The following is a 24,800-nucleotide window of genomic DNA, read 5'->3' as shown; positions in this document are numbered from 1 at the left end:
GGGAGGCCCAGCCGCAGGACGGGGGAAGTCAGAGCAGTGGGGAGGACGGAAGGTCTGTCTTCAGCAGGGGACTGTAACGGGGAGCCACAGGGGGCGGGGGCGCGCTTTGGAGGACACACATAGTAGTGTGTTCTGCTGCCGAAGCTTGTAGTGTTTCGTGAGGACAAGGGGAAGTACTCTCAGTGCTCCTGTGTGTGTGTGTGTGCGTGCACGTGCACGTGTGTGCGTAGGTACGTGTAATCGTGTCTTCCATGCGAGGGAGAGGGGAGAGGAAACAGGTGTCCCTCAGGGCCCCGTGTGGCCGTCCTCGACCATGGACGATCGCACGCGCGCCCTGAGACGTGAGCCCAGGGTGTTTCCCGCGTGTCCAGTCACACTGCAACGGCAGCACCTCATGACCCCTGGACTTTAGAACAAAGATAACCCCCTCCAAATGTTATCGATGTTAGCTTTTTGCTGTTGATACTTTTCATTGCTGAGTATGGAACTCACGTGGTGCTAGTCCTTTTGTCAGCACTTTACGGTTCAGTAACAACATATTGAAGTGGGGGACATTGATGGGAGAATTAAGAGAATTTCTCAGCATTAAAATTAAACTACCTTATCTACCTTTTAATTTGTTGGTTGAATTACTAGCCACAGAAGCAGTTATCTTTACTTGAATAATTAGCAGTCTTCTAAAAAACTGAGTAACTTCCTTCCCTTCTGTATGTTAGGGACCTGTGACAGGGCCTGGCTCTGCCTCCTCTCAGCCTTCTAGCACACCCACGGGGACAGCTGTGTTCAGACCGACCCGGGATCCGAACTTCAGGACTTCCCGTATGGCTGCAGTGTCACAGTGGTACCCTGCTGCCCGCCCCTTATGTAGAGGCCACCATCTGGGGTCTGACTTCTCGGGGAGCCCGCTCTCTTTGTCTTATCAGCCAGACAAGGAGAGAAAGGGAAGTTACTTCCTGGCTTCGCCCGGCCTTCCCGGCAGCCTTCCCCTGCCTCTCGTTCTGCGCCTCCAGGTTCCGAGTTAAGCATGACGGTTGCTTGTGCCACTCTGCCTTTCACCTTCGTGGCTATTTTTTTTTTTTTACTTTGTAAGTAAACTTTTATTTGAAAATGTTACTTGTTAAGCTCTTATAATTTTAATTTTAAATATAAGTGCTATTTTAAAAAAATTTATTTAAACTTATTTATTTACATTCATTCACTGTACATCATTACACCATACACAATGAGATTTTTCCATCCAGAATACACTGTATATTGGCTCAAACACATCCACATACGTGTTATCATCAACAAATAATTTTCTATTTCTTGTTTCCTGTATACTTTGCTTTTTCTCCCATCCTTGATCCCCTGTCTCTCACCCTCTGCCGTCTCCCACCCTCCTCGCACACTGTCTCTGGTATCCATGGTTGCTTTCTGTGGCTTTCCCCACCTTCACTCTTCATGTTTTCCGCGGGCATTTGTGAGCTGCATTCTGGAACGAGAGTTTCCTCGGCTCTTCCTAACTTAGTCTGATGATTCAGTTCAACCCTCCCTTTCTGTTTCTCTTCTCTCATTTATGGCTTTGAATCAGCTCTGCTCGTTAGCACCCCAGCAGCCCACCAGCCCACCAGCCCACTGGAGGCTGAAACATTAGTGTATCTGTTTGCACTCTTTGACACAATGTTGCCTAGATGAGAGAATGTATTGATGGTTTATTAGCAGAAGTGCATTAGTTTTAAACGTGCTGTAGGGAGCATTCACTTGCCAGAGAGAGAGAGAGAGAGAGAGAGAGAGAGAGAGAGAACCCCCAGGGGGGATGACTATGTTGCAATCTCTTTTCCTCTAGAAATTTTGGACATGCATGCGCACACATGGCATGTTTTCATGCCAGATCCTGAGACTCAAACTGCTGGGTCCAGGACTTGAACCATGTAGTTGGCCATGTGGGGTCCAGCTGCCATAACCACCTGCCACTGGCTAACCCCAGAAATGAAATATTTTAAAATGTGTTGATTCAAGTTTACATGCTACCTTGGAGTAGTGACCTATATTAGTCTACGTGGCTCATTGTGTGGCTTGTTAGTAGCAATATTTATGTGTTTAAAGAATTATTTATGTAATTAATTCCATTATTATTATTATTATTATTATTTAATTTGACCTGAGAGAGACAGAGAGAGAAAGGGAAAAGCGAGGAAGCAAGCCGCCAGGTCCAGGACTAGAACCTCGTTGGCCATGTGGGAGTCCAGCTCCTTTGGCCCCAGCAATGTGTATTTTTAAAAATTTGTCAGAGGGCATGCACTCACTGGAGAGAAACAGAGAGACTGAGAATGTGAGGAGCCACCCCGCCGTGGGAGACCGTCACACCCGGCCTTTATCTTTCTCCTCCCCATTTGGGGTTTTGGGCATGCACACTCCCACCTGGTGTGTTTCACAAGTACCTGGGTCTGGGACTCAAACCATGCAGTTAGCCACGTGGGACCCAGCTGCCTTAACCACCATGTCACCCGATGGCCCAGGGGCAGATGTTATGACACTGACTTTTCTGAGCATCTCTTACCGTGTTTCTGTTTCTGAACTAAGTCAGCCATTTCTGCGAGAAGCCTTGGTTCCTTTTATTGGAAAACAGTGTTAGAGTCCCAGGTCTGGGCGCGGTGTGTGCTCCTTGGTCCTGGGACGGTGTTGGGGCCCCAGGTCTGGGTGCGGTGTGTGCTCCTTGGTCCTGAGACGGTGTTACAACCCCAGGTCTGGGTGCGGCGTGTGCTCCTTGGTCCTGAGACGGTGTTAGAGCCCCAGGTCTGGGCGCCGCGTGTGCTCCTTGGTCTTGGGACAGTGTTAGAGCCCCAGGTCTGGGCGCCGTGTGTGCTCCTTGGTCCTGGGACGGTGTTAGAGCCCCAGTTCTGGGCGCTGCGTGTGCTCCTTGGTCCTGGGACAGTACTGTTTCCAGGTCCTCTCAGCGAACACAGCAAGGCAGAATCCATGTGCACACTCGCCTGAGTGTGCTGTCGTGTTGCCTGAAAACAGGTCCAGTATGAGAAGCATGGCGATGTTGTCATCGTGTGACCCTCACAGAGCGCACTGAAGCAGACCTAGATGGTGCTGCCAACCCTGCGCCTAGGCCATGTGCCCTCGGGCTGCAAACCTCACGGCATGCCACTGCACTGAGCACTGCAGGCAGCCGCAGCACAGGGTAAGCAGCTGTGTACCAGACACACCTACGCCCGGGAAGGTGCCGTGGAGAGAGGCGGGCGCCCTGCAGGGCACTTGGCAAGGCTGCAGCTTCCAGAGTGCAGGTCGGTGGGTGCGTCGGCGAGTGCCTGGTGAACGCGTGTGAAGTGCTAGGGTGTCACTGTGCACGGCTTTATAAACACCGTGTGCTTAGGCTACCCCACGTTAAAAAAAAAAAATTCCTTCAGTAATAAGTTAACCTTAGCTTTCTGTAACTTTTTTTATCTTGAAAACTTTTAATTTTCAAATCTTTGTAACAGTGCGTAATCTTAAACCATAGACATTATGTATAGCTGTACAAAATATTCTTATATTCTTATTTACAAGCTTTATTTTAAATGTTTTATTTTTTTTGAAAATTTTTGTTAAAAACTAAGACACAAGCCCACTGATTGGCCTAGGTCTGCAGGGGTCGGAATCACTGTCACTGTTTTCCACCTCCACGCCTTGTCCCCTGGGAGGGCCACGGTCAACAAAGCAACCTGGCGCTGAACGGTTTCCTCACCCTGGACAGCTGCTGCGTGTCCTCTATCCAGCCCTGGAGCCCTCGGCCGCCTCTGATCTTTTTACTGTCTCCACGGGTTACCTTTTCTGGAATGCGCTGCAGTTGGAACTATGTAATATTTAGCCTTTTCCGATGGACTCTCCCCCTGGCAATATTTAACGCGCATGTGTGTCTTCCCCTGGCTTGCGAGCTCATTCACTTGTGCTGCGCCGTAATGCCGAGCTGTGTGGGGTGCCAGGGGTGCCGTAGTTTGCGAGCTCATTCACTTGTGCTGCGCCGTAATGCCGAGCTGTGTGGGGTGCCAGGGGTGCCGTAGTTTGCGAGCTCATTCACTTGTGCTGCGCCGTAATGCCGAGCTGTGTGGGGTGCCAGGGGTGCCGTAGTTTGCTTACCCATTTTCCGCTCCACAGGACATCTTGAGTGCTTTCAGATGTGAGTGGTTAGGAATGAAGCTGCCGTGAACACGCACGTGCCGGCTTTCATGGGGACAGCGTCTCCGTACCGTGCCTGGCGTGTGAGTGTTCGTCATACAGAAGACTGCCTTTGGGAGGAGCCACCAAGCACCTCTGCAGAGCCACTGCCCCATGTTGCATTGGTGCTGGCGACGGATCAGAGCTGTGTTGTCTGCATTCATGCGGACGTGGTACTCCCCGACTTAGACATCCCGCTAGGTGTAGTGGGACCTCATTCTTTCCCCACTGCAGTTTACTAATGACAAGTTAGTATGTCTTGTGTCTTTGTGCCTTATCTGTGTTTTTGGCACAGTGTCGGTTCAGACCCTCAGCCCACTTTTAATTGGGTGGTTTGTTTCTCATGGCTGCGTTTTTGTAGTTCTTCGTATATTGGGGATGTCAGTCCTTCATCTAGTACGTGTTCTGGCAGGTCACCTGGCAGCTAATGCACAGACGTCGAGCAGTGAGGAGGAGGCCTGGGTCACACGGCTTCACACTCACCCGGGCTCCTGGGAAATGGAGAATAATAGTAGCAGAAGGGAAAATTGAGCCTTAAACCTCTCAGAGAAAAGTGAGAAGATGACGACTCATTGAGTGTTAACTTAAGATGGATCTTGGGTTGATGGAAAAATAAGAACTGGAAGTAAATGTTTTAAGGTTCTCAATGTAAGTGCCCTTAAATCAAATCGATAAAGGAAATGTGGCATATACATACAGTGGAATATTTTCAGCCATAAAAAGGATGAACTCTTATCATCTGAGGTAACGTGGATAGGCTGGAGGAAATCACGCTAAATGAGGGGCCAGCAGGTGGCGTGGTGGTTAAGGTGCTAGAGTCCTGCATGGCCAGCTTCGTGGTGTGAGTCCCAGACCTGGTGACTTGAAAATCACAGCAAATAAATGAAAATAAAAAACACGTTAAAATAACAATGCCAAGTGGAATGAACCAGGCATTGAAAGACAAATACTGTTTGTCCTCACTCACTAGTGGAAGTTGAAATAGGGAGTAACGGTGCACACCAGAAGCTGGAACAGGTAGCAGAGTGGGTGGGGAGAGCTCAGTTATAGGCACGGGTGCAGGGAGATGGCGGAACAACTCCAGAGTGCTCTGCATGGTGCAGCAGTGATCCTTGGTGACAGTTTAATGTCGATTTCAGGAGAACCGTAACTGTGGATTCGTCATGTCTGCAATACGAAACGATGATAACTGTTTGGGAAGGTGGATGTGTTTATTGCCCTGAGCTGATCATTACACAGTGTGTCCGTATAAAAACCACACCACTGTACCCCATAATATCCACAGCTAGTAAATATAAATAAAAAGTTATAATGATAAACATATATTGAGATTCCTAATTTAAATTTTGGTGTCAACTTGGATCATTGGAAGATAAAGTAGAAGTCAGAGCGCTGGGACATTCGCACAGGACCACGCAGCGTGCTGTGGCCATGATGGGGCTGGAAGGAGTCACGTAATGAGTGTGTCCCACCCTAGAGGGCATAGCAAAGAGAGGACGAAGTTTGCACTGGCCGTCTTCTTGAAGGTCAAGTCTGTGATCAGTTTACTTTGGCATTCCGGTCCTAGACTCACTCTGTCAGGAGAGTCTCTTATTCTTAGCACCTTGTCAAATGTTCAAACTCAGTTTTACACCACCTGGGCTCTTTTGCAAGGTGAGTGTAGACAGGCTTCTCATTTTTCTTTTCTCTATTACAACTATTGAATGTATTACGTAATACACATATATGTGTACTTATGTGGCCACATATACATATGCTCAGATCGACTATGTGCTAATCTTATTCAGAGAAGTAATTTGCCTTCTCAGTGACAGCATTCTGTTGTAGAATCCTAACAGTTGAGACTTTAGTTCCCAGCAGAATGTATTAACACGTATGAATTCTGTGCTCTGTCTGGGAAAACATACAGCTTACTCCCTGGAGTTTAAAAGATATGCTTCCTTTCCTTCTTTTCTATCTTGAAATTAAATTCGCCATTGCCTTATTCACCTAACTGTCCCTAGGCAGGGTAATTTATTGAAATAATTCACAGAGAAGACACAGTAGTAAAAATAATGACTGTCCCTGAGCATAATTACTCATCTGCTGTTTGTATTGGGATTATGTAATGAAGTGACATACAACACGAAGCACCATATTAAAATGTGTCGTTTTATGTGTTCAGTATGAAAACTTGGAAAAGCACTTCATTTGAAACTGCTATATAGGCTCAGCAGGTCTTTTAAGATTGTGAAAATTGTTTCAGTGAAACTGACTTTGTACATAGCTTATCAATGAACAAATGTTGAGACCATTTTGAATTGAGCATTACTTTTACCACTGGGTTTAATGCCCCTGAGAAAAAGGAAGAGTTCGCGTTTATAAGAAAATGAGACATAAGAATTTATTATTCATTTATTCATTACACATTTTTTAGCGTCGGTAACGTCCCAGTGTTAATTCTCCTGTGAGATACTATTTCTAGAGTTCACTTGCATTTGAATACTAATCTCTGGTAACAAGTTATGAAAAGTAATAAATACGTTATAAGCCTTAAAGCACCACATTGGATGCCAACATGACTTTATATATAACTCTGAAATTTACTATTGGAAAACAGCTGTGTAGTAAGATGTAATATTTATACTTTTAAATTGCTTAAGTTCCGGGACCAGCAGTTGGCATAATGGCTATGTCGCTGGACTCGCACATAGTCGACCGCGGTTCGAGTCCCGGACCCGCTGGCTTAAACTCACCCCAGGCGCATGTGCATTCGTGCCCAAGATCCCAGGAAGAGAATGCAGGAGAAGAGATTGCGACGTGGCCATCCCCCCTGGGGGGTGATTACTCCCTGTCTCTATCTCTCTCTGTCTTTCTGGTGAGCGCCCTATAGCAAAAACCTCTCCAATAAATAAATAAATAAATTGCTTAAGTTCCAGATTTATGTTCTTTTTTTAAAGACAGCTTTTCTCGTGGTAAAATATGTAATGAGGTTACTGGGCTCTAGCATGCTGCACCATTGTTCTGTATCTTTCACATGTATGAAGATGTTGTATAGGTGAATTCATTCTTTCCAATTCTCTTACAGGTTTAACAGATGAAAAAGTGAAGGCATATCTTTCTCTTCACCCCCAGGTATTAGACGAATTTGTATCTGAGAGTGTTAGCGCAGAGACTGTAGAGAAATGGCTGAAGAGGAAAACCAGCAAATCAGAAGGTAAGACCTCCTTCACAGTCAGTGTGGACTGGTTTGTTTTTTGTTTTCTTCCATGGAAGAGACAGATAGAGACAGAGGTGAGGGGGCGAGGAAGGGGCACCCCGCCAGGGCAGGCACAGGGAGACCTTCCCTGTGGCCCCCCATGTGGCAGCTCATCACCTCCTGCCTGGGCTCCTCCCCCACCTGAGTGGGGACTGATTTTTAAACAGCCTTTTTCTGTCTTATTATGACCAAAGAACTAGCACTGAATGCAGTCTAGAAAACAAAATATCAAGTAATCAAATATTAGCATCTTAATTCTGTCAGAGTTTTATTCTGTTTAAAAAGGTAAATTAAGTTAGAGATGAAATAAATATGAAAGAAAGATCCTTGACTCAAAAAAAAAGAACTTGGAAGGGACATTTTGAGAATTTGATTTAGATAGAACCACATTAAAAATGCAGAAGTCATTATTATACTTGACTTTATCTGACAGTCATTATTAATGATCAGAAAAACATATTCGTGTGTATTTCAAAGATAACTGATTTTGTTTCATTTTACAAAATTAAGTGCCACGACAGTGCCTGTGTGCAGAGTGGGGAAGGCAGTGGCCTGGGCTTGGCGCTCACACCCCGGCTCTCGCGGAGCACTCACAGCATGAAGGCCTCGTAGCGGACTGAGGGTCCCTGCCGGTGGAGACCCTGGGAACCGGGCTAGAGCGGGAGTGCACGGCACTTGCCATTGTCTTCCTGGGATTTGAGCGCACGCTGCCTCGAGTTTTCTGAGCAGTAACTTTCTTTAGGCGTGTTCCCTTCGTGTGCCGTTCTCATAGAGACTGCTTACACAAGGCAGTTGTATTTATGGGGGAAAAGGCACAACTGAGATGTGAAGTCAATTTTTCATCACACTGACTATATATTAATGTATTTGAGGGGACCAGCAGGTGGCATGGTGGTTAAGGTGCTGGACACTCCCACATGGCCGACCAAGGTTCAAGTCCTGAATCTGGTGGCTTGCTTTCTCACTTCCTCTCTCTCTCACTCTCACCCTCTGTCTCTCTTTGGTCAAATTAAAAAAATAAGTGAATGAATAAATAAAATACAATAAATAATTATTAAAAAATGTATTTGATTTAAATATCGTAGAACTGTTGGGCTGTTGGAAAAGTTGTGATGCATTTTTGCATAGGAAAACATGGAAGAATGCATTGTGATTTCTTGTCTGATAACCTGATATTTTATTTTGGTTTTGAGTAGATTTATGCTTGGCCAAAATTGATTTCTCTCTATTATAAATATTGTTTTCATGGTGGCAATTAGTTTATAGATGATTTTGACTATATTAATAACTTGTATTAAAAACACAAAATATTGGGATATTTTATTAGTGTAGCAATGCTACTATGTTTACATTATTAAAATGTTATGGTGCTTGAAGTATAGTATGAAGGGACTTCAAAAAACTTGTGGAAAAATGGAATTGAAATTCAAGCATTTTGGCACAAAACATTGTTTAAAATCCATGCAGTTTTTCATAATATGCACGTTCTATGAAACGTTTGAGGATCCCTTCCCCTTGTCATTTTCTCACTCTGATTTTTAGAGGTTTTTATGATTTTCTTATAGTTTTTTAATAATAAAAAGAGATGAATCTAAAAAGAATGGGCTTATCAGTGAAGTTTAAAATGGTTTTTGAAGTGTGTATGAATGTGTGGCTAGAGAGGAAAGGGGAAGAGTAATTAAAATAGAACAGAGACAGGCATTTTCTTCCCAAAGCAATCATAGCACTTAACATCCAGAACAGAGCTATAAACCTGAGGCGTTTGAAACAGTTGGGATATTTAACACTTTCTAAAGTGTGGCTGAACTTTGCTTAAAGTGCGTCATCAATAATGATAAGTTTCAACTTGCTGTCTAATGAAGAATAATGTAATGTAAGAATATTGGATATCTGAGTACAGCCTTAGAAAATGAAAAATTCCACCTACTGCTTAGTGTTACTGTGGAAGGTTAACTTTGAATTTTTATAAATATCTAAACGAGCCATTCTCTAGGTTCCAAATCTCCTTCTGTATTTCCTAATGAAATAATGTTTTAAATGATTTAGTACAGGGACCAGGCAATGGCGTAATGGTTACGTCGCTGGACTCCCACATGACCCACTGAGGTTACAGTCCTGGACCCAGTGGCTTCAAACTCACACCAGATGCATGTGCATATGTGCTCAGGATCCCGAGAGGAGAATGGAGGGGAAAGGATTTGGCCATTCCCCTTGGGGGGTGATTTCTTGCTTTCTGTCTCTCTTTGTCTCTCTGGCGAGCACATGTGCCCTATAATAAAAATCTCTCTTAAAAAATCATTTAGTACATATACTGAAAAGATAAATGATTATTAAGAATAGCAACATGTGGGCCAGCAGGTGGGGTAGAGGTGGTTGAGGTGCTGGATTCTCACATGGTTGACTGTGGTCCTAAGTCTAGGTCCAGTGGCTTGAAAATCACACTAGGCATGAGTGCGTGTGTGTCCAAAATCCTGAGAAGAGATTGGAGGGGAAGGGATTGTGACATGGCCATTGCCCCGGTGGGTAGAGGAGGGGCTGATTTCTCGCTTTCCCCCTCTGTCGCCCTCTGGTGAGCACATGTGCCCTATGGCAAAAACCTGAAAACAAACAGGAGAGCAGCAGCAGGTCACCCCACCCCCGCTAAAACTGTGTTCTCATAAGGAGGTGTTTCACTTGAGCATTTAGACAGAGCAGTAGTAGCAGGTCGCTGAGAGCCTACTCGGTCACCCCACCCCGCTAAAAACTGTGTTCTCATAAGGAGGTGTTTCACTCGAGCATTTACAGGGCTAGAGGCTGAGGATAAGACTGAATGTAAAAAAGCTTCGCGAGATGAGTGGGCACTCACCGTCTAGGCTGAGGACAGAGAAGTAACGGGGTAGCAGGCCCCTTCAGTGGCAAGCAGGGTGCCGCGGCTGGCAGAGGAAGTGTGTGAAGAGGAGCCTTCCGTGGTGTAGGCCTCCCCAGACCCGAGCCACTTCCTCTTCCGAGGGGTTTCTCTGAAGGCTGCTGTGTCGGTGGTGTCCCTTCATGTTCAGCAATGTTCTGCAGCGTGGCCCCTGGGGACACCACGTCAAAAAGGTTTTCCTCCCCTTTCTCCCTCCCCTCCCTCCCTCTCGTTCCAGTCCTCCTCTTATTTGGGGGGGAAAAAAGACTCTTCTCAACTATCCCTTTTCTCCTTCTAAGTCACCTCATTGAAAAAAAAGACTCTTCTCAACTATCCCTTTTCTCCTTCTAAGTCACCTCATTGAAAAGTTTTTGAGTGGCAAAACAAAAACAAAAACAGAACAGAACTTTCGTGGAGAGATTTTCCAAGAGTGTTTTCATTACCATGTGAGTCTAGGAACAAAACCTGTGATGGTAGAAGGCACCGGATGGTTGGCCATGTGGCCTGGTTAAGCTGAATCCCACGTGGCCGACTGTGCTGTTGAAATCCTGTCTCCAGCATGTGCGCATGCCCAGAATCCTGATGAGATGCATTCGCCGGTGTTGCCATGCCCAGGGAGGATGCTTGCTTTCTCTCTGGTGGGTGTATGAGCCCTCTGGCAGATAAAACAAATAGATAAATAAAATCAGTAATTAATAAAAATGCATGAGATACTGTGCAGTAGTCTGTTGGAAATGAGACAAGCCTGCCCGGACTATTTCTTTTAGTGAAAGAAAATTAAAGAAAACTGAGAGAGAATAAGTATTTGCACAATGCTTTGTAATTTCTAGGTACTCAATAAATATTTACCTTCTAAGTCACCTCATTGAAAAAAAAGACTCTTCTCAACTATCCCTTTTCTCCTTCTAAGTCACCTCATTGAAAAGTTTTTGAGTGGCAAAACAAAAACAAAAACAAAACAGAACTTTCGTGGAGAGATTTTCCAAGAGTGTTTTCATTACCATGTGAGTCTAGGAACAAAACCTGTGATGGTAGAAGGCACCGGATGGTTGGCCATGTGGCCTGGTTAAGCTGAATCCCACGTGGCCGACTGTGCTGTTGAAATCCTGTCTCCAGCATGTGCGCATGCCCAGAATCCTGATGAGATGCATTCGCCGGTGTTGCCATGCCCAGGGAGGATGCTTGCTTTCTCTCTGGTGGGTGTATGAGCCCTCTGGCAGATAAAACAAATAGATAAATAAAATCAGTAATTAATAAAAATGCATGAGATACTGTGCAGTAGTCTGTTGGAAATGAGACAAGCCTGCCCGGACTATTTCTTTTAGTGAAAGAAAATTAAAGAAAACTGAGAGAGAATAAGTATTTGCACAATGCTTTGTAATTTCTAGGTACTCAATAAATATTTATTTTATTTTTATTTTGCAACTGCAGATAAACCAGCCTCCGAATGAAAATCTGCACTGTAGGGGTAGAAAGTGCTGCACAGCTCTATGCTGCTTAAAGATAGCTCAGAATGAAAAATGAAGTTTATACATAAATAAATGCAAGGAATGATTATTTGAATTACAAAACCATATTTGCTTTTAAAATCATCAGCATTCAACTGTATGTAAGCATACAGTTGCTTTTTAGATGTGAAAAAGCTGGTTTGCTTTTCCTTGTTCATCCAGTATTTTACTGTGCACCTCCTGTTTGGTGCTTGTCATCAAAGTAGTTAAGATACAGTGACCACACGCATATTTTAATTAAACGACAGAGAAATTCGTAATGCATCAATACTGTGTGATCATAGAGCAGCTCCAATAGTTTCCAAGGTCTTTCTCACTCTCTGTGTCTGGTTAGAATGAGTGGAGGTTAGGGACAATTATGTTCCATTGACAGGTGCTGACGCCGTGTCAAGGGGAGCTAAAGGGTCCTCCAGAGTCGAGCATCTGGCTCGACCTCATTGTTCACAGTAACCAAAGATGCTATTTGAGGTTGTGGACTATGTGCGTCGTTGTCTCTTTTCTATCCCTCAGCCGGCGACACACCTGACCCACAGTTGGGGTGGTACGCTGCATACATTTTCGAATGAATGAATGAATGCATGAATGTTAGATTCTAAACCTCTAACCAGACGATGATACCTGTCACTGCGCTTGGCCGTGTAGCTGAGCCTACACCGGAGCTGCTTTTACCTCCCCACACTCATTTAGCAGAGCGTTGAGGGAGGGAGCATGTTCTTTCAAACCACTGCAATCAAAAGACCAACTGAAACAGTCATGAAATGCTGCTCTCCATAACCTCCGTGTCACAGTGAGAGCAGCCGTGAGAAAACTTTATAGACATTAGTGCTCAAAGAAGTACAAAGGTGGCAAGTAAATCGCATCACGTCTCAAGAAGCTGGGAAGCAAAGTTTAGAGCTGAAATAAGTGAAATAGAGAATGAAAGGGCTATAAAAAAACTCGGTGACACAAAAGGCTGTTTTATTGAGAGAAGAAACAAAATTGACAAACCATTAGCTAGACTAATCAAGAAGAACATAAAATGGAATTATATAGATAAAATCAACAATGAAGCTGGTAATATTACAGCCAACATATCAGAAATACACAACATCATGAGAGAGTACTGTGAGTGACTGTATACCAGCAAGCTAGAACACTTGGATGAGATGGACACGTTTCTGGACATGGGTTACCCAGGCTGGATTTCTGGTATGAAGTAGACAAGCCTGAACAGACCAATAGCAAGTGATGATATTAGATCAGTGATAGTCTCCCAAGAAAAGCCCAGGTCCCTCTGGCTTCACTTCTGAATTCTACAAAACTTTTAAATAAAAGCTAACTCCAGTTCTCTTCAAATTATTTCTAAAGAGCCTAAAGCAAGGGACCCTCCCAAACTCATACTCTAAAGCCTCTGTCACCTTGATACCCCAACCAGACAAGGGCATAATGAAAAAAGAAAACTATAGGCCAATATTCCTTATGAACACTGTTCAAAAATTTTAATGAGAATACTAGCAAACCAAATCCAACAGCATGTTAATATTATACACAATTAGGTAGCTTTATCCCAGGCATAAATGGATGGTTGAACACATGCAAAACCAGAAATGTGATACCTCACAGTAATGGAAAGACAGGTACAAACCATATGAACACATCAATTGATGCAGAAAAAGCATTTGATAAAATTCAGCATCTTTTCATGATCAAGACTCAGCAAAATAGGGGTAGAAGGAACATTCCTCGACTCAGTGAAAGCCATAAACGACAGACCTATTGTTAACATCGTATTGTTAACATCATAATGAAAACTGAACCCAAGAAAGGCTGCCCACATTCTCCACTCCTGTTCAACATAGTGCGGGAGGTCCTAGCCAGTGCAGTCAGACAAGAGTCAAATAAAAGGCATTCAGACAGGAAAAGAGGAAATTTATATACATATATATGTATGATATATATATATGTATTATATATGTGTATAAATTTATTAATTGTACCTCTTTACAGCTCACAACACGGTTTTTTCCATCACGCATTCAGTGAATGTCAGTCAAGTCAAAGATATTACCATATACGTCATCATCAATACATAACGTTCTGGTTTTTTCCTGACCTGCCCTCGTCTCACTACCACCCTCTCCTGTACAGTCTCTGATATCTAAACCTGCCCACTCTGCTAGTACGTCTTCCATCCTTTCAGTGTCTGCCCTGCAGTGCAGACATCTGTTACACACTGGGTGGGGACATGTGGTGTCTTTCATAATCTGGCTTGCTTCACTTAGCATTAAATCTTCTATTCATCCACTTTGTATCAAATGACAAGGTTTTATATTTTTTTCCTCTTATGGCTGCGTAGTATTCCATAGAGTGTATGTATGATATTTTTTTCAATCCAGGAATGTATTCGTGGTCAATTGTGTTTATTCAGTATCTTAGCATTTGTGAATAATGCTGAAATAAACATGGACCTGCAAGTGTTTATTTTCCTATCTTCTGGGTAACCTGGGACTGGTATTACTGGATCATATGGTAGTTCTATTTGTGGGTTTTTGAGGAACCTCCACACCGTTCTCCACAGTGTGTGTGCCAGTCGGCACTCCCATGTGCAGTGTAGGATGACTCCCTCTTGACCACAGTCTCACCAGCCCGTATTGCTCTTTAGTTTTAATCAGAGCCGTTCTGACTGGGGTTAAGTGGTATCTCATTGTAGTTTTGGTCTGCATTCTCCTTATGATAAGGGATGTGGAGCGTCATTTCATATACCTTTGGCCTTTTGTGTGTCTTCCTTGGAGAGCTGTTTTTCAGCTCATTTGCCCATTTAAAAGTAGGATTGCTTGTTTTATTTTGGTTTTGATTTTTTTTGGTGAGTAAGGTGCTTGAGTTCCCTGTATATTCTGAATATCGATTCCTTATTTGAAGCATAATTTGCAAATATTCTTTACCATTCTGAGGGTTGTCTCTTTAGTCTAATTACTATTTCCTTTGCTGTTGCAGAAGCTTTTTAGCCTTGTGTGGTTCCACTTATCTACTTTCTGAATTATTCCCTGTGCTTTAAGGATCTTATTTAAGAACTCTTGACCTATTCCAATATTTTCAAGAATTTCCCCTGTGTTTTCCACCAGTAGTTTTATAGTTTGAGGGTTTGCATTTAGATCTTTCATCTATTCTGAGTGGATTTTTGTTAATGGTGAGAGAAGGGTCCATTTTAATTTTTCTACAGGTGGATGTCCAGTTCTTCCAGATAATTTGTTTATGAAGTAGACTTTGTTTTTCCCCATTGGATTGTCAAAGATGAGTTGGCTGTTTGTTTTGGGGTTTATTTCCGGGTCCTCTATTCTGTTCGGTTGGTATACATGCTACACACCTGTTTTTCCCTTGCTACTTTGAGTATCACAGCTTTATAGTATGTTTTGAAGGCGGGAAGTGAGATGCCTTCTACTTCTGTTTGCACAGTATTGCTTTGGTGATATTGCTTTTTTATGATTCTGTTAATGTGATGTGTTACATTTATTGTTTTGTGTATGTTGAACTACCCTTCAGTTCCTGAAATAAAGCCTACCTGGTCATGGTCTATTTCCTTTTTAATGTGTTGTTAGGTATGATTTGCTAATGCCTTGTTGAGACTTTTTGCATCTGTATTCATCAGGGGTATTGATGTATAGTTTTTGCTTTGGTTTGGTTTGGGTTTTGTTTTATTATGTCTTTGTCTTTTGGGGGATCATTGTGATGGAGGTCTCATAGAATGAATTTGGAAGGGTCCCTTCCTTTGAATCTTTAGAAACAGTTTGTGGAGTTTGGGGATTAACCCTTTAATGGCTTTGTAAAGTTCAGAAGAGGAGCCATCTGGACAAGGGCCTTTCTTTGTCAGGAAACTATTTGTTATTGATTCAGTCCCATTACTTGTTACCAATCTATTCAGGCTTTCCATTTCTTCCCGGTTTAATCTAGACAAAATACTTGTGTCCAGAAATTTGTCCCTCTCATCTAGATTTTCTTGTCTGTTGACATGTAGCCACTCGTAGTACTCTCGTAACCTTCTGTATTTCTCCCACAGCTGTTGTATTACTTATTACCTGTTTCATTGCTGGCTTTATTTATCTGTTTTTTTTCTCCATTCTTCTATATTAGTCTACCTAGTGATGTAGCAATTTTGCTTATCCTCTCTAAGAATGAGCTTTTGGTTTCATTTATGTTCTGTATTTTTTTAAATTCTCTATTTCATTTATTTCTGCTCTAATCTTTATTATTTCTTTTCTAGTAATTTGTGCGATTTTGTCGTTGTTTTCCAGTTTTTTCAGATGTATTGCTAGGTTGTCTCTTTGACACCTTTCTATTTTTTTTCTTGTGATGGTTAATTTCTTTTCTTTTTTTTTTTTTTTTTTAAAAAAAAAGAACAGAAGGTAAAACTATAACTTTAAAAATTCATAATCTCAGTAGTCAATATTTTATTGGAAGAATTCTCCAGCAACTTGTAATTTTATGAGAATAATAATAACTACCATATGCAGTGGCTTGCTCTGAGCCAGATACTGTGTTAGGTGGCCTTAAATGCCTTACCCGTGGTCAGCTACGTCGGCGTCCAGCGACATAGCCATTACGCTAACTGCTGGTCCCATGATGGTTAATTTCTATGAACTTTCCTCTTACAACAGCTTTCACTGTGTCAGGTTATAAAAACTGGCGTATTTGTTATTGCTGGTTTCAACGAGTCTTTTGTTTTCAAATTAAATCGTATTTTTTTCTTATTTTCTTCAGTAGTTGTGAAGTCATTCAAGAATAGTTTGTTTAGTTTCCACGTGTTTGTGTATTTTTGTTCATTTGTAGTTCAGTTCAAGTTTAATTCCATTGTGGTCAGAATAGATGCTAGATATTGGGGACCAGCAGTTGGCATAATGGCTATGTTGATAGACTCCCATTTAGTCAACTGCAGTTCGAATCCTAGACCCGTTGGCTTAAACTCACATTGGACATGTGTGTGTGCGTGCCCAAGATACTGAGAGGAGAATGGAGGAGAAGGGATTGTGGCATGGCCATGATGATTTCTCGCTTTCTGTCTCTCTGTCTTTGTCTTTCTGGTGAGTGCATGCACTCTATAGCAAAAACCTCTTAAAAAAATAGATATAATTTTTATACTTTTCAATTTGTAAAGGTTAGTTTTGTGCCCTATCACGTGGTCAGTGTTTGAATATGGTCCATGTCAAGGGCTGAGAACAGTATGTTTTCTGGTGGTTAGGTGAAATGCTCTGTTGATGTCTGTCAAGTTCCTTTGGCTTCTGGTATCATTTAGACCCTGTACCTCTCTGTTTATTTGTTGTCTAGATGATCTGTCCAGAGGTGATGGTGGGATGTTGAGATCCCCAACCATTAGCGTGTTGCAGACTCTTTCTTTTACATATTTGGGTATTCCAGCGTTCGGCGCATAGATATTTATAGGTGTTACAGCTTCTTAGTGGGTTAGTCCTTTTAGTATTAAACAGTGTCCTGCTTGTCTCTTCTTTCTAGTGTTTTCCTTGAAGTCTCTTTTGTCTGATATCAGTATTGTAACTCCAGCCTTGTATTACATATATTTTTAAATCCCGTGAGAAACATTGTGTCTTGATTTATTTATTCAGCAAACCATGTATCAAGCACTGTTTTCGATATTGGGATTATTAAGTTGCTAACAGGTTCACAGTCAACGAATAGGAGAAAAGAGATGTAATTTATGCTTTCTTCTTGTTAGTGTGCAGTGGAGTTAGACTTGGTCTAAACTTGCAGGTCTGAGTCAGGGAAGTCTTGGAGAGCGACTACACCAAGTCCCCTTTCATTTTATTTTGATAATGAATTGGAGCCTTCGGGAAAGGGGAGCTGCCACGTGTCCACAAACATTTTAATTTCTTTTATTTATCTACTTTTAAAAATTTGTTAGCAATCATGTGCACTAGCCAGAGAGGTACAAAGAGATAGCGAGAGAGAGGAGAAAGCACCCCAATGGGTGTGGCCATGGTGCATCCCTTCTCCATCTCTCCATTCTGTTGGGACTTTGGCCACTCACACACACATACCTGACATGGTTTTCAGGCTGCCAGAGCCAAGGTTATGCACTGAGATTGGTTCCTTAATTATTAAGCATGAAGCTAATCCAAGGTTTGAATTTCAGGTCTTTTTTTCAAATATATTTTTATTCCAATTTCTTTTATACATTCAATCGCATATGTCATTTCGCTTGCGAGTGAATATTCCAGCATGCGTACGTTTCTCACCAATCCAGCTGAGAATACTATACACATTATCTTCGACAGAGAATAACCTGAAGTCTATTTTTACTATTGTTTTCACTATAATTTTATAGCATTTTTATTATAATTCATAAAATTGCATCTACACTGGAGAGGACATTTATACTTTGAAGGTTGATCTCTGACCCTAAATTGCAAACAACCAGTTTTAGGGGATATTTGGAAATTGGAGGTTGCATTTATTTCTTTCATATGTTGTTGTACTTAGTTAAGAAATGCACAAAAATATCCTTAGAAAGCATTCGAGCCTGTACACACACTCAGAGCAGAATATAGCTTCTAAGCAGAGTTACAAACAGATTTCATCAAACAACTATACATTCAGTTAGAAAAAAATCAAAGAGAAAGAAAATTGTTCAGGCTGTTTTGCTTCACCAAATACTATATTTTATGCTAATTTTTCTGCAAAGTAAATTTAACAGGCCCAGCTGGTACCCTTCAAGACTCGGGTTACTAAATGATTTAAAGTCTGCACATCTGTATTTATACACAGTGTAACTATGAAAGTATTAAATAAACATTAGGCTATGCTGAAAGTGCAATCCTGAGCCCTTCTTGTAAGACCATTCTAAGACAGAGCACAGCCCCACACCCCGAATGCCACTCCAGTACTGCACCCATGTACAGGAAGGGTCACGAATGCCTGTGCAAAAAACTCTCAAAAAAAAAAAAAGAAAAGAAAGAAGTAGGATTTAAATTATGCCCCCTAAATCTACTATTTGGTAGCCTAAAATTCCAATTAGATTGTATTTTTCCTGCTTACTAAATAACAGATGGTTTCTGTGCCGTAAACATAATGTAACGGGACGTTAATGAGACATGCACTCCTTTGCCAGAAAATGCAGGGATGGAAAGCTTGAGGAACCAGTGTGTGCGTGCCCAAGATACTGAGAGGAGAATGGAGGAGAAGGGATTGTGGCATGGCCATGATGATTTCTCGCTTTCTGTCTCTCTGTCTTTGTCTTTCTGGTGAGTGCATGCACTCTATAGCAAAAACCTCTTAAAAAAATAGATATAATTTTTATACTTTTCAATTTGTAAAGGTTAGTTTTGTGCCCTATCACATGGTCAGTGTTTGAATATGGTCCATGTCAAGGGCTGAGAACAGTATGTTTTCTGGTGGTTAGGTGAAATGCTCTGTTGATGTCTGTCAAGTTCCTTTGGCTTCTGGTATCATTTAGACCCTGTACCTCTCTGTTTATTTGTTGTCTAGATGATCTGTCCAGAGGTGATGGTGGGATGTTGAGATCCCCAACCATTAGCGTGTTGCAGACTCTTTCTTTTACATATTTGGGTATTCCAGCGTTCGGCGCATAGATATTTATAGGTGTTACAGCTTCTTAGTGGGTTAGTCCTTTTAGTATTAAACAGTGTCCTGCTTGTCTCTTCTTTCTAGTGTTTTCCTTGAAGTCTCTTTTGTCTGATATCAGTATTGTAACTCCAGCCTTGTATTACATATATTTTTAAATCCCGTGAGAAACATTGTGTCTTGATTTATTTATTCAGCAAACCATGTATCAAGCACTGTTTTCGATATTGGGATTATTAAGTTGCTAACAGGTTCACAGTCAACGAATAGGAGAAAAGAGATGTAATTTATGCTTTCTTCTTGTTAGTGTGCAGTGGAGTTAGACTTGGTCTAAACTTGCAGGTCTGAGTCAGGGAAGTCTTGGAGAGCGACTACACCAAGTCCCCTTTCATTTTATTTTGATAATGAATTGGAGCCTTCGGGAAAGGGGAGCTGCCACGTGTCCACAAACATTTTAATTTCTTTTATTTATCTACTTTTAAAAATTTGTTAGCAATCATGTGCACTAGCCAGAGAGGTACAAAGAGATAGCGAGAGAGAGGAGAAAGCACCCCAATGGGTGTGGCCATGGTGCATCCCTTCTCCATCTCTCCATTCTGTTGGGACTTTGGCCACTCACACACACATACCTGACATGGTTTTCAGGCTGCCAGAGCCAAGGTTATGCACTGAGATTGGTTCCTTAATTATTAAGCATGAAGCTAATCCAAGGTTTGAATTTCAGGTCTTTTTTTCAAATATATTTTTATTCCAATTTCTTTTATACATTCAATCGCATATGTCATTTCGCTTGCGAGTGAATATTCCAGCATGCGTACGTTTCTCACCAATCCAGCTGAGAATACTATACACATTATCTTCGACAGAGAATAACCTGAAGTCTATTTTTACTATTGTTTTCACTATAATTTTATAGCATTTTTATTATAATTCATAAAATTGCATCTACACTGGAGAGGACATTTATACTTTGAAGGTTGATCTCTGACCCTAAATTGCAAACAACCAGTTTTAGGGGATATTTGGAAATTGGAGGTTGCATTTATTTCTTTCATATGTTGTTGTACTTAGTTAAGAAATGCACAAAAATATCCTTAGAAAGCATTCGAGCCTGTACACACACTCAGAGCAGAATATAGCTTCTAAGCAGAGTTACAAACAGATTTCATCAAACAACTATACATTCAGTTAGAAAAAAATCAAAGAGAAAGAAAATTGTTCAGGCTGTTTTGCTTCACCAAATACTATATTTTATGCTAATTTTTCTGCAAAGTAAATTTAACAGGCCCAGCTGGTACCCTTCAAGACTCGGGTTACTAAATGATTTAAAGTCTGCACATCTGTATTTATACACAGTGTAACTATGAAAGTATTAAATAAACATTAGGCTATGCTGAAAGTGCAATCCTGAGCCCTTCTTGTAAGACCATTCTAAGACAGAGCACAGCCCCACACCCCGAATGCCACTCCAGTACTGCACCCATGTACAGGAAGGGTCACGAATGCCTGTGCAAAAAACTCTCAAAAAAAAAAAAAGAAAAGAAAGAAGTAGGATTTAAATTATGCCCCCTAAATCTACTATTTGGTAGCCTAAAATTCCAATTAGATTGTATTTTTCCTGCTTACTAAATAACAGATGGTTTCTGTGCCGTAAACATAATGTAACGGGACGTTAATGAGACATGCACTCCTTTGCCAGAAAATGCAGGGATGGAAAGCTTGAGGAACCAGGCTTTGGCCACTCACACACACATACCTGACATGGTTTTCAGGCTGCCAGAGCCAAGGTTATGCACTGAGATTGGTTCCTTAATTATTAAGCATGAAGCTAATCCAAGGTTTGAATTTCAGGTCTTTTTTTCAAATATATTTTTATTCCAATTTCTTTTATACATTCAATCGCATATGTCATTTCGCTTGCGAGTGAATATTCCAGCATGCGTACGTTTCTCACCAATCCAGCTGAGAATACTATACACATTATCTTCGACAGAGAATAACCTGAAGTCTATTTTTACTATTGTTTTCACTATAATTTTATAGCATTTTTATTATAATTCATAAAATTGCATCTACACTGGAGAGGACATTTATACTTTGAAGGTTGATCTCTGACCCTAAATTGCAAACAACCAGTTTTAGGGGATATTTGGAAATTGGAGGTTGCATTTATTTCTTTCATATGTTGTTGTACTTAGTTAAGAAATGCACAAAAATATCCTTAGAAAGCATTCGAGCCTGTACACACACTCAGAGCAGAATATAGCTTCTAAGCAGAGTTACAAACAGATTTCATCAAACAACTATACATTCAGTTAGAAAAAAATCAAAGAGAAAGAAAATTGTTCAGGCTGTTTTGCTTCACCAAATACTATATTTTATGCTAATTTTTCTGCAAAGTAAATTTAACAGGCCCAGCTGGTACCCTTCAAGACTCGGGTTACTAAATGATTTAAAGTCTGCACATCTGTATTTATACACAGTGTAACTATGAAAGTATTAAATAAACATTAGGCTATGCTGAAAGTGCAATCCTGAGCCCTTCTTGTAAGACCATTCTAAGACAGAGCACAGCCCCACACCCCGAATGCCACTCCAGTACTGCACCCATGTACAGGAAGGGTCACGAATGCCTGTGCAAAAAACTCTCAAAAAAAAAAAAAGAAAAGAAAGAAGTAGGATTTAAATTATGCCCCCTAAATCTACTATTTGGTAGCCTAAAATTCCAATTAGATTGTATTTTTCCTGCTTACTAAATAACAGATGGTTTCTGTGCCGTAAACATAATGTAACGGGACGTTAATGAGACATGCACTCCTTTGCCAGAAAATGCAGGGATGGAAAGCTTGAGGAACCAGGGCACTGGTAGATGACATGCTGTCAGTGCATGTTGTGAGTAAGAAAAAGTGACACTTTCTTGAAAAGGTTTACGTGGGATTTAATTTTGGACACTTTCTCTTTTCCTTATAATTACTTTGTTTAAAGTTCATGTTGAAATTACATTTTCATGTAGAACTTTCACATTTTTATTGTTATTATTTGATCATGGAAGCCAGAAAATGTATTGCATGCCTAGATCTGGATTACAAATGATCATGAGTCCACCAACTGGTAACTAGAAGGGAGATAGACTGGATCTTAATTCATCTGGGAGGTGTTACTTGATAGTCCATTGGTTCTGTTAATTTCACATTAATATTATCATAAAGATACATACTGTTTTTGAAGTGTTTGTCCAGGTTAGAGAAGTGGCTGGTGCCTTTTGACTAAGGCTTTATAGTAATCCACTTGATTGGGATTTCAATCATTTTAAAGACTAAGTCAGATCCTCACAAATATTGTTAGATGTTATATAACTAATCCAACTAAATATAATAACTTTGTTACAGACTAGATTGATTTCTGAAGCAGTTTATTTAGTACCTATGAGGTCTGTATTAATATTAGTTATTATTTATTTATTCAAAGCCATTTTTAATTTCCTAAGTAAAATTTTATTTATGAATTCTAGTGAGTATGTGTGTGCTATAAGATTTTTCATCGATTTTCCTTTTATAAAAACTTATGGGCCAAGGGCAGCAGGTGGCACAGTATAGTTAAGGTGCTAGACTCCCACATGGTTGACTACGGTTCAAATCCTGGACCTGATGACTTGAAACTCAAGCCAGGAGCATATGTGTGTGTGTGTGTGTGTGTGTGTGTGTGTGTGTGCCCAAAATCCTGAGAGGAGAATGAAGGAGAAGGGATTGCGGCATGGCCATCCCATAGAGGGTAATTTCTTGTTTTCTAGCTCTGTGCCTCTCTCTGTCTCCCCAGTAAACACACTTACCCTTTAGCAAAAATCAAAAGAGAAATTGTGGACCAGCAGGTTGCATAGTGGTTAAGGTGCTGGATTTCTGTGTGGCCAACTATGGTTTGAGTCCTGCACTGGTGGCTTGAAACTCATGGTGAGCGCACGTGTGTGTGTGTGCCCCATATCCCGAGAGGAGAATGGAGGAGAAGAGATTGGGGCATGGCCCTCCCCCCCGGAGGGGGGTGTGATTTCTTGCTTTTTGTCTCTAGTGAGAGCACGTGCCCTGTAGCAAAAATTTCACTTAAAAAAAGTTTAAATTTGGTAATTGCACATGCTTTAGGAAAAGGTGTTTACTAAAAGTAATTAGGTCTACTTAGTTCCTTGCAGCATTTAAAATTTTGTTTCACCTAACGCAGATATTTAAAAGTAGATTAAAGACTAGTAAGTGAGGTAGCTTAATGTTTAAGAGATCCAGGTCTCATGTGGCCAGTGGTGGTCTGAATCCCAACAGCTTGAAAAAATGTGCTAGGTGTGTGTGTGTGTGTGCTCGCATGGATGTGTGTGTGCAAGTCCAAACTGGATGGAGAAATAGAAAAGGGATTGTGGTATGACCATGCCCTGCTAAAAATGTTCCCTCTCTGTCTCTCTGTGTCTCTTTGTCTTTCTTTGGAGTACATGTGCCCTCTGAAGTGAAATACAAGTGCATAGCCATTTCTCAGGGTTTTTTTTTTTTATTATTTTTAAATCTTCCTCTTAAAAGAATCCAAGGAATTTAATACAGACTTGCTCCTCTGAAAATCACTTTCTTGTAGTGAAATCAAATAATTAACACATAATCAAGGAATGAAATTATTTCAGCATTTGTCGACTGTGTATGCTTTAAATAATCTATTAATAACAGTGTCTAGCAAGTAGACATTTTGAGTAGAATTAACTTTGCTCGAGACCTGTCCACATTGTGTGCTGTCCACCGTCCTGGCCAGTTTGTATGTCCCGGGAGCAGGGTCTGTGCTGTCACCCTTGAGGGATTTCTGGCCTCGTGGTGAAAAGAAGGTATGGGTATTAGAGCTTAGTGACCAGCGGTGTGTAACCGAGTGAAAATGGTGTGTTAGAGAGAGATGCAGCAGTTGGGAGACTTGAGGTCAGGGGCAGGAGTACCGCTCAGGAGCTAGGTAGAAAGGCCATCGGTTAGGTCTTCCCTCAGCCTTGCCGGGTCAAGCTCTCTGGCTGGCTTTGATAGTCTGTCCTGAACTGCCCAGGCCCTCCTGCTGTTCTCTGGGTCCCAGGACCACTGCCCTGGGCACTGGGGCAGGCAGGAGAGTGACTGTGTGACTGCTGGGAGCGGGCAGGGCTTCTGGGAGGACTCCTGGGAGAAGCTGAAGGGAACTTACACAGAAACGTCTAGTGGAAGCAGTTAGACAGAGGCAGTAGGATAGGTTAAACTCGCTGGGTAATGCGCAGCGCAGCTCAAACAGTACTTTGAAGAAAATGAATGCTTGGCTATTCCTTATTTTAGAAAAATGTTGGATTTTCTATTTTTTATCTTTTGCTTTTGTACTGGCAGTTTCCATGTTCTGTGCTGTGAAGTACTTTCGCCATAGATAATCTTTTCTTTAAGAATGGGAG

The 24,800-nt window shown here is 41.6% G+C and overlaps 1 protein-coding gene across 5 annotated transcripts in view; it reads left to right on the top strand.

Annotated features, from left to right (window-relative positions):
• Positions 1–24,800, top strand: part of PDE10A (phosphodiesterase 10A) — a 303,105-nt gene that overhangs the window by 112,977 nt on the left and 165,328 nt on the right. For 4 of the 5 annotated variants that reach the window (XM_006152260.3, XM_006152256.2, XM_027773359.1 and 1 more), the window contains exon 2: positions 7,253–7,381. In XM_006152260.3, the coding sequence (XP_006152322.1) occupies positions 7,253–7,381 (129 nt within the window). The remainder of the gene's footprint in view (positions 1–7,252; positions 7,382–24,800) is intronic. The other variant, XM_006152259.3, reaches the window with a different exon arrangement.

The sequence above is a fragment of the Tupaia chinensis genome, unplaced genomic scaffold (assembly GCF_000334495.1).
Source record: "Tupaia chinensis unplaced genomic scaffold, TupChi_1.0 Scaffold000346_1, whole genome shotgun sequence".
In the NCBI taxonomy this organism is placed as follows: domain Eukaryota; kingdom Metazoa; phylum Chordata; class Mammalia; order Scandentia; family Tupaiidae; genus Tupaia; species Tupaia belangeri.
This window is presented reverse-complemented; position numbering and strand designations above follow the sequence as displayed.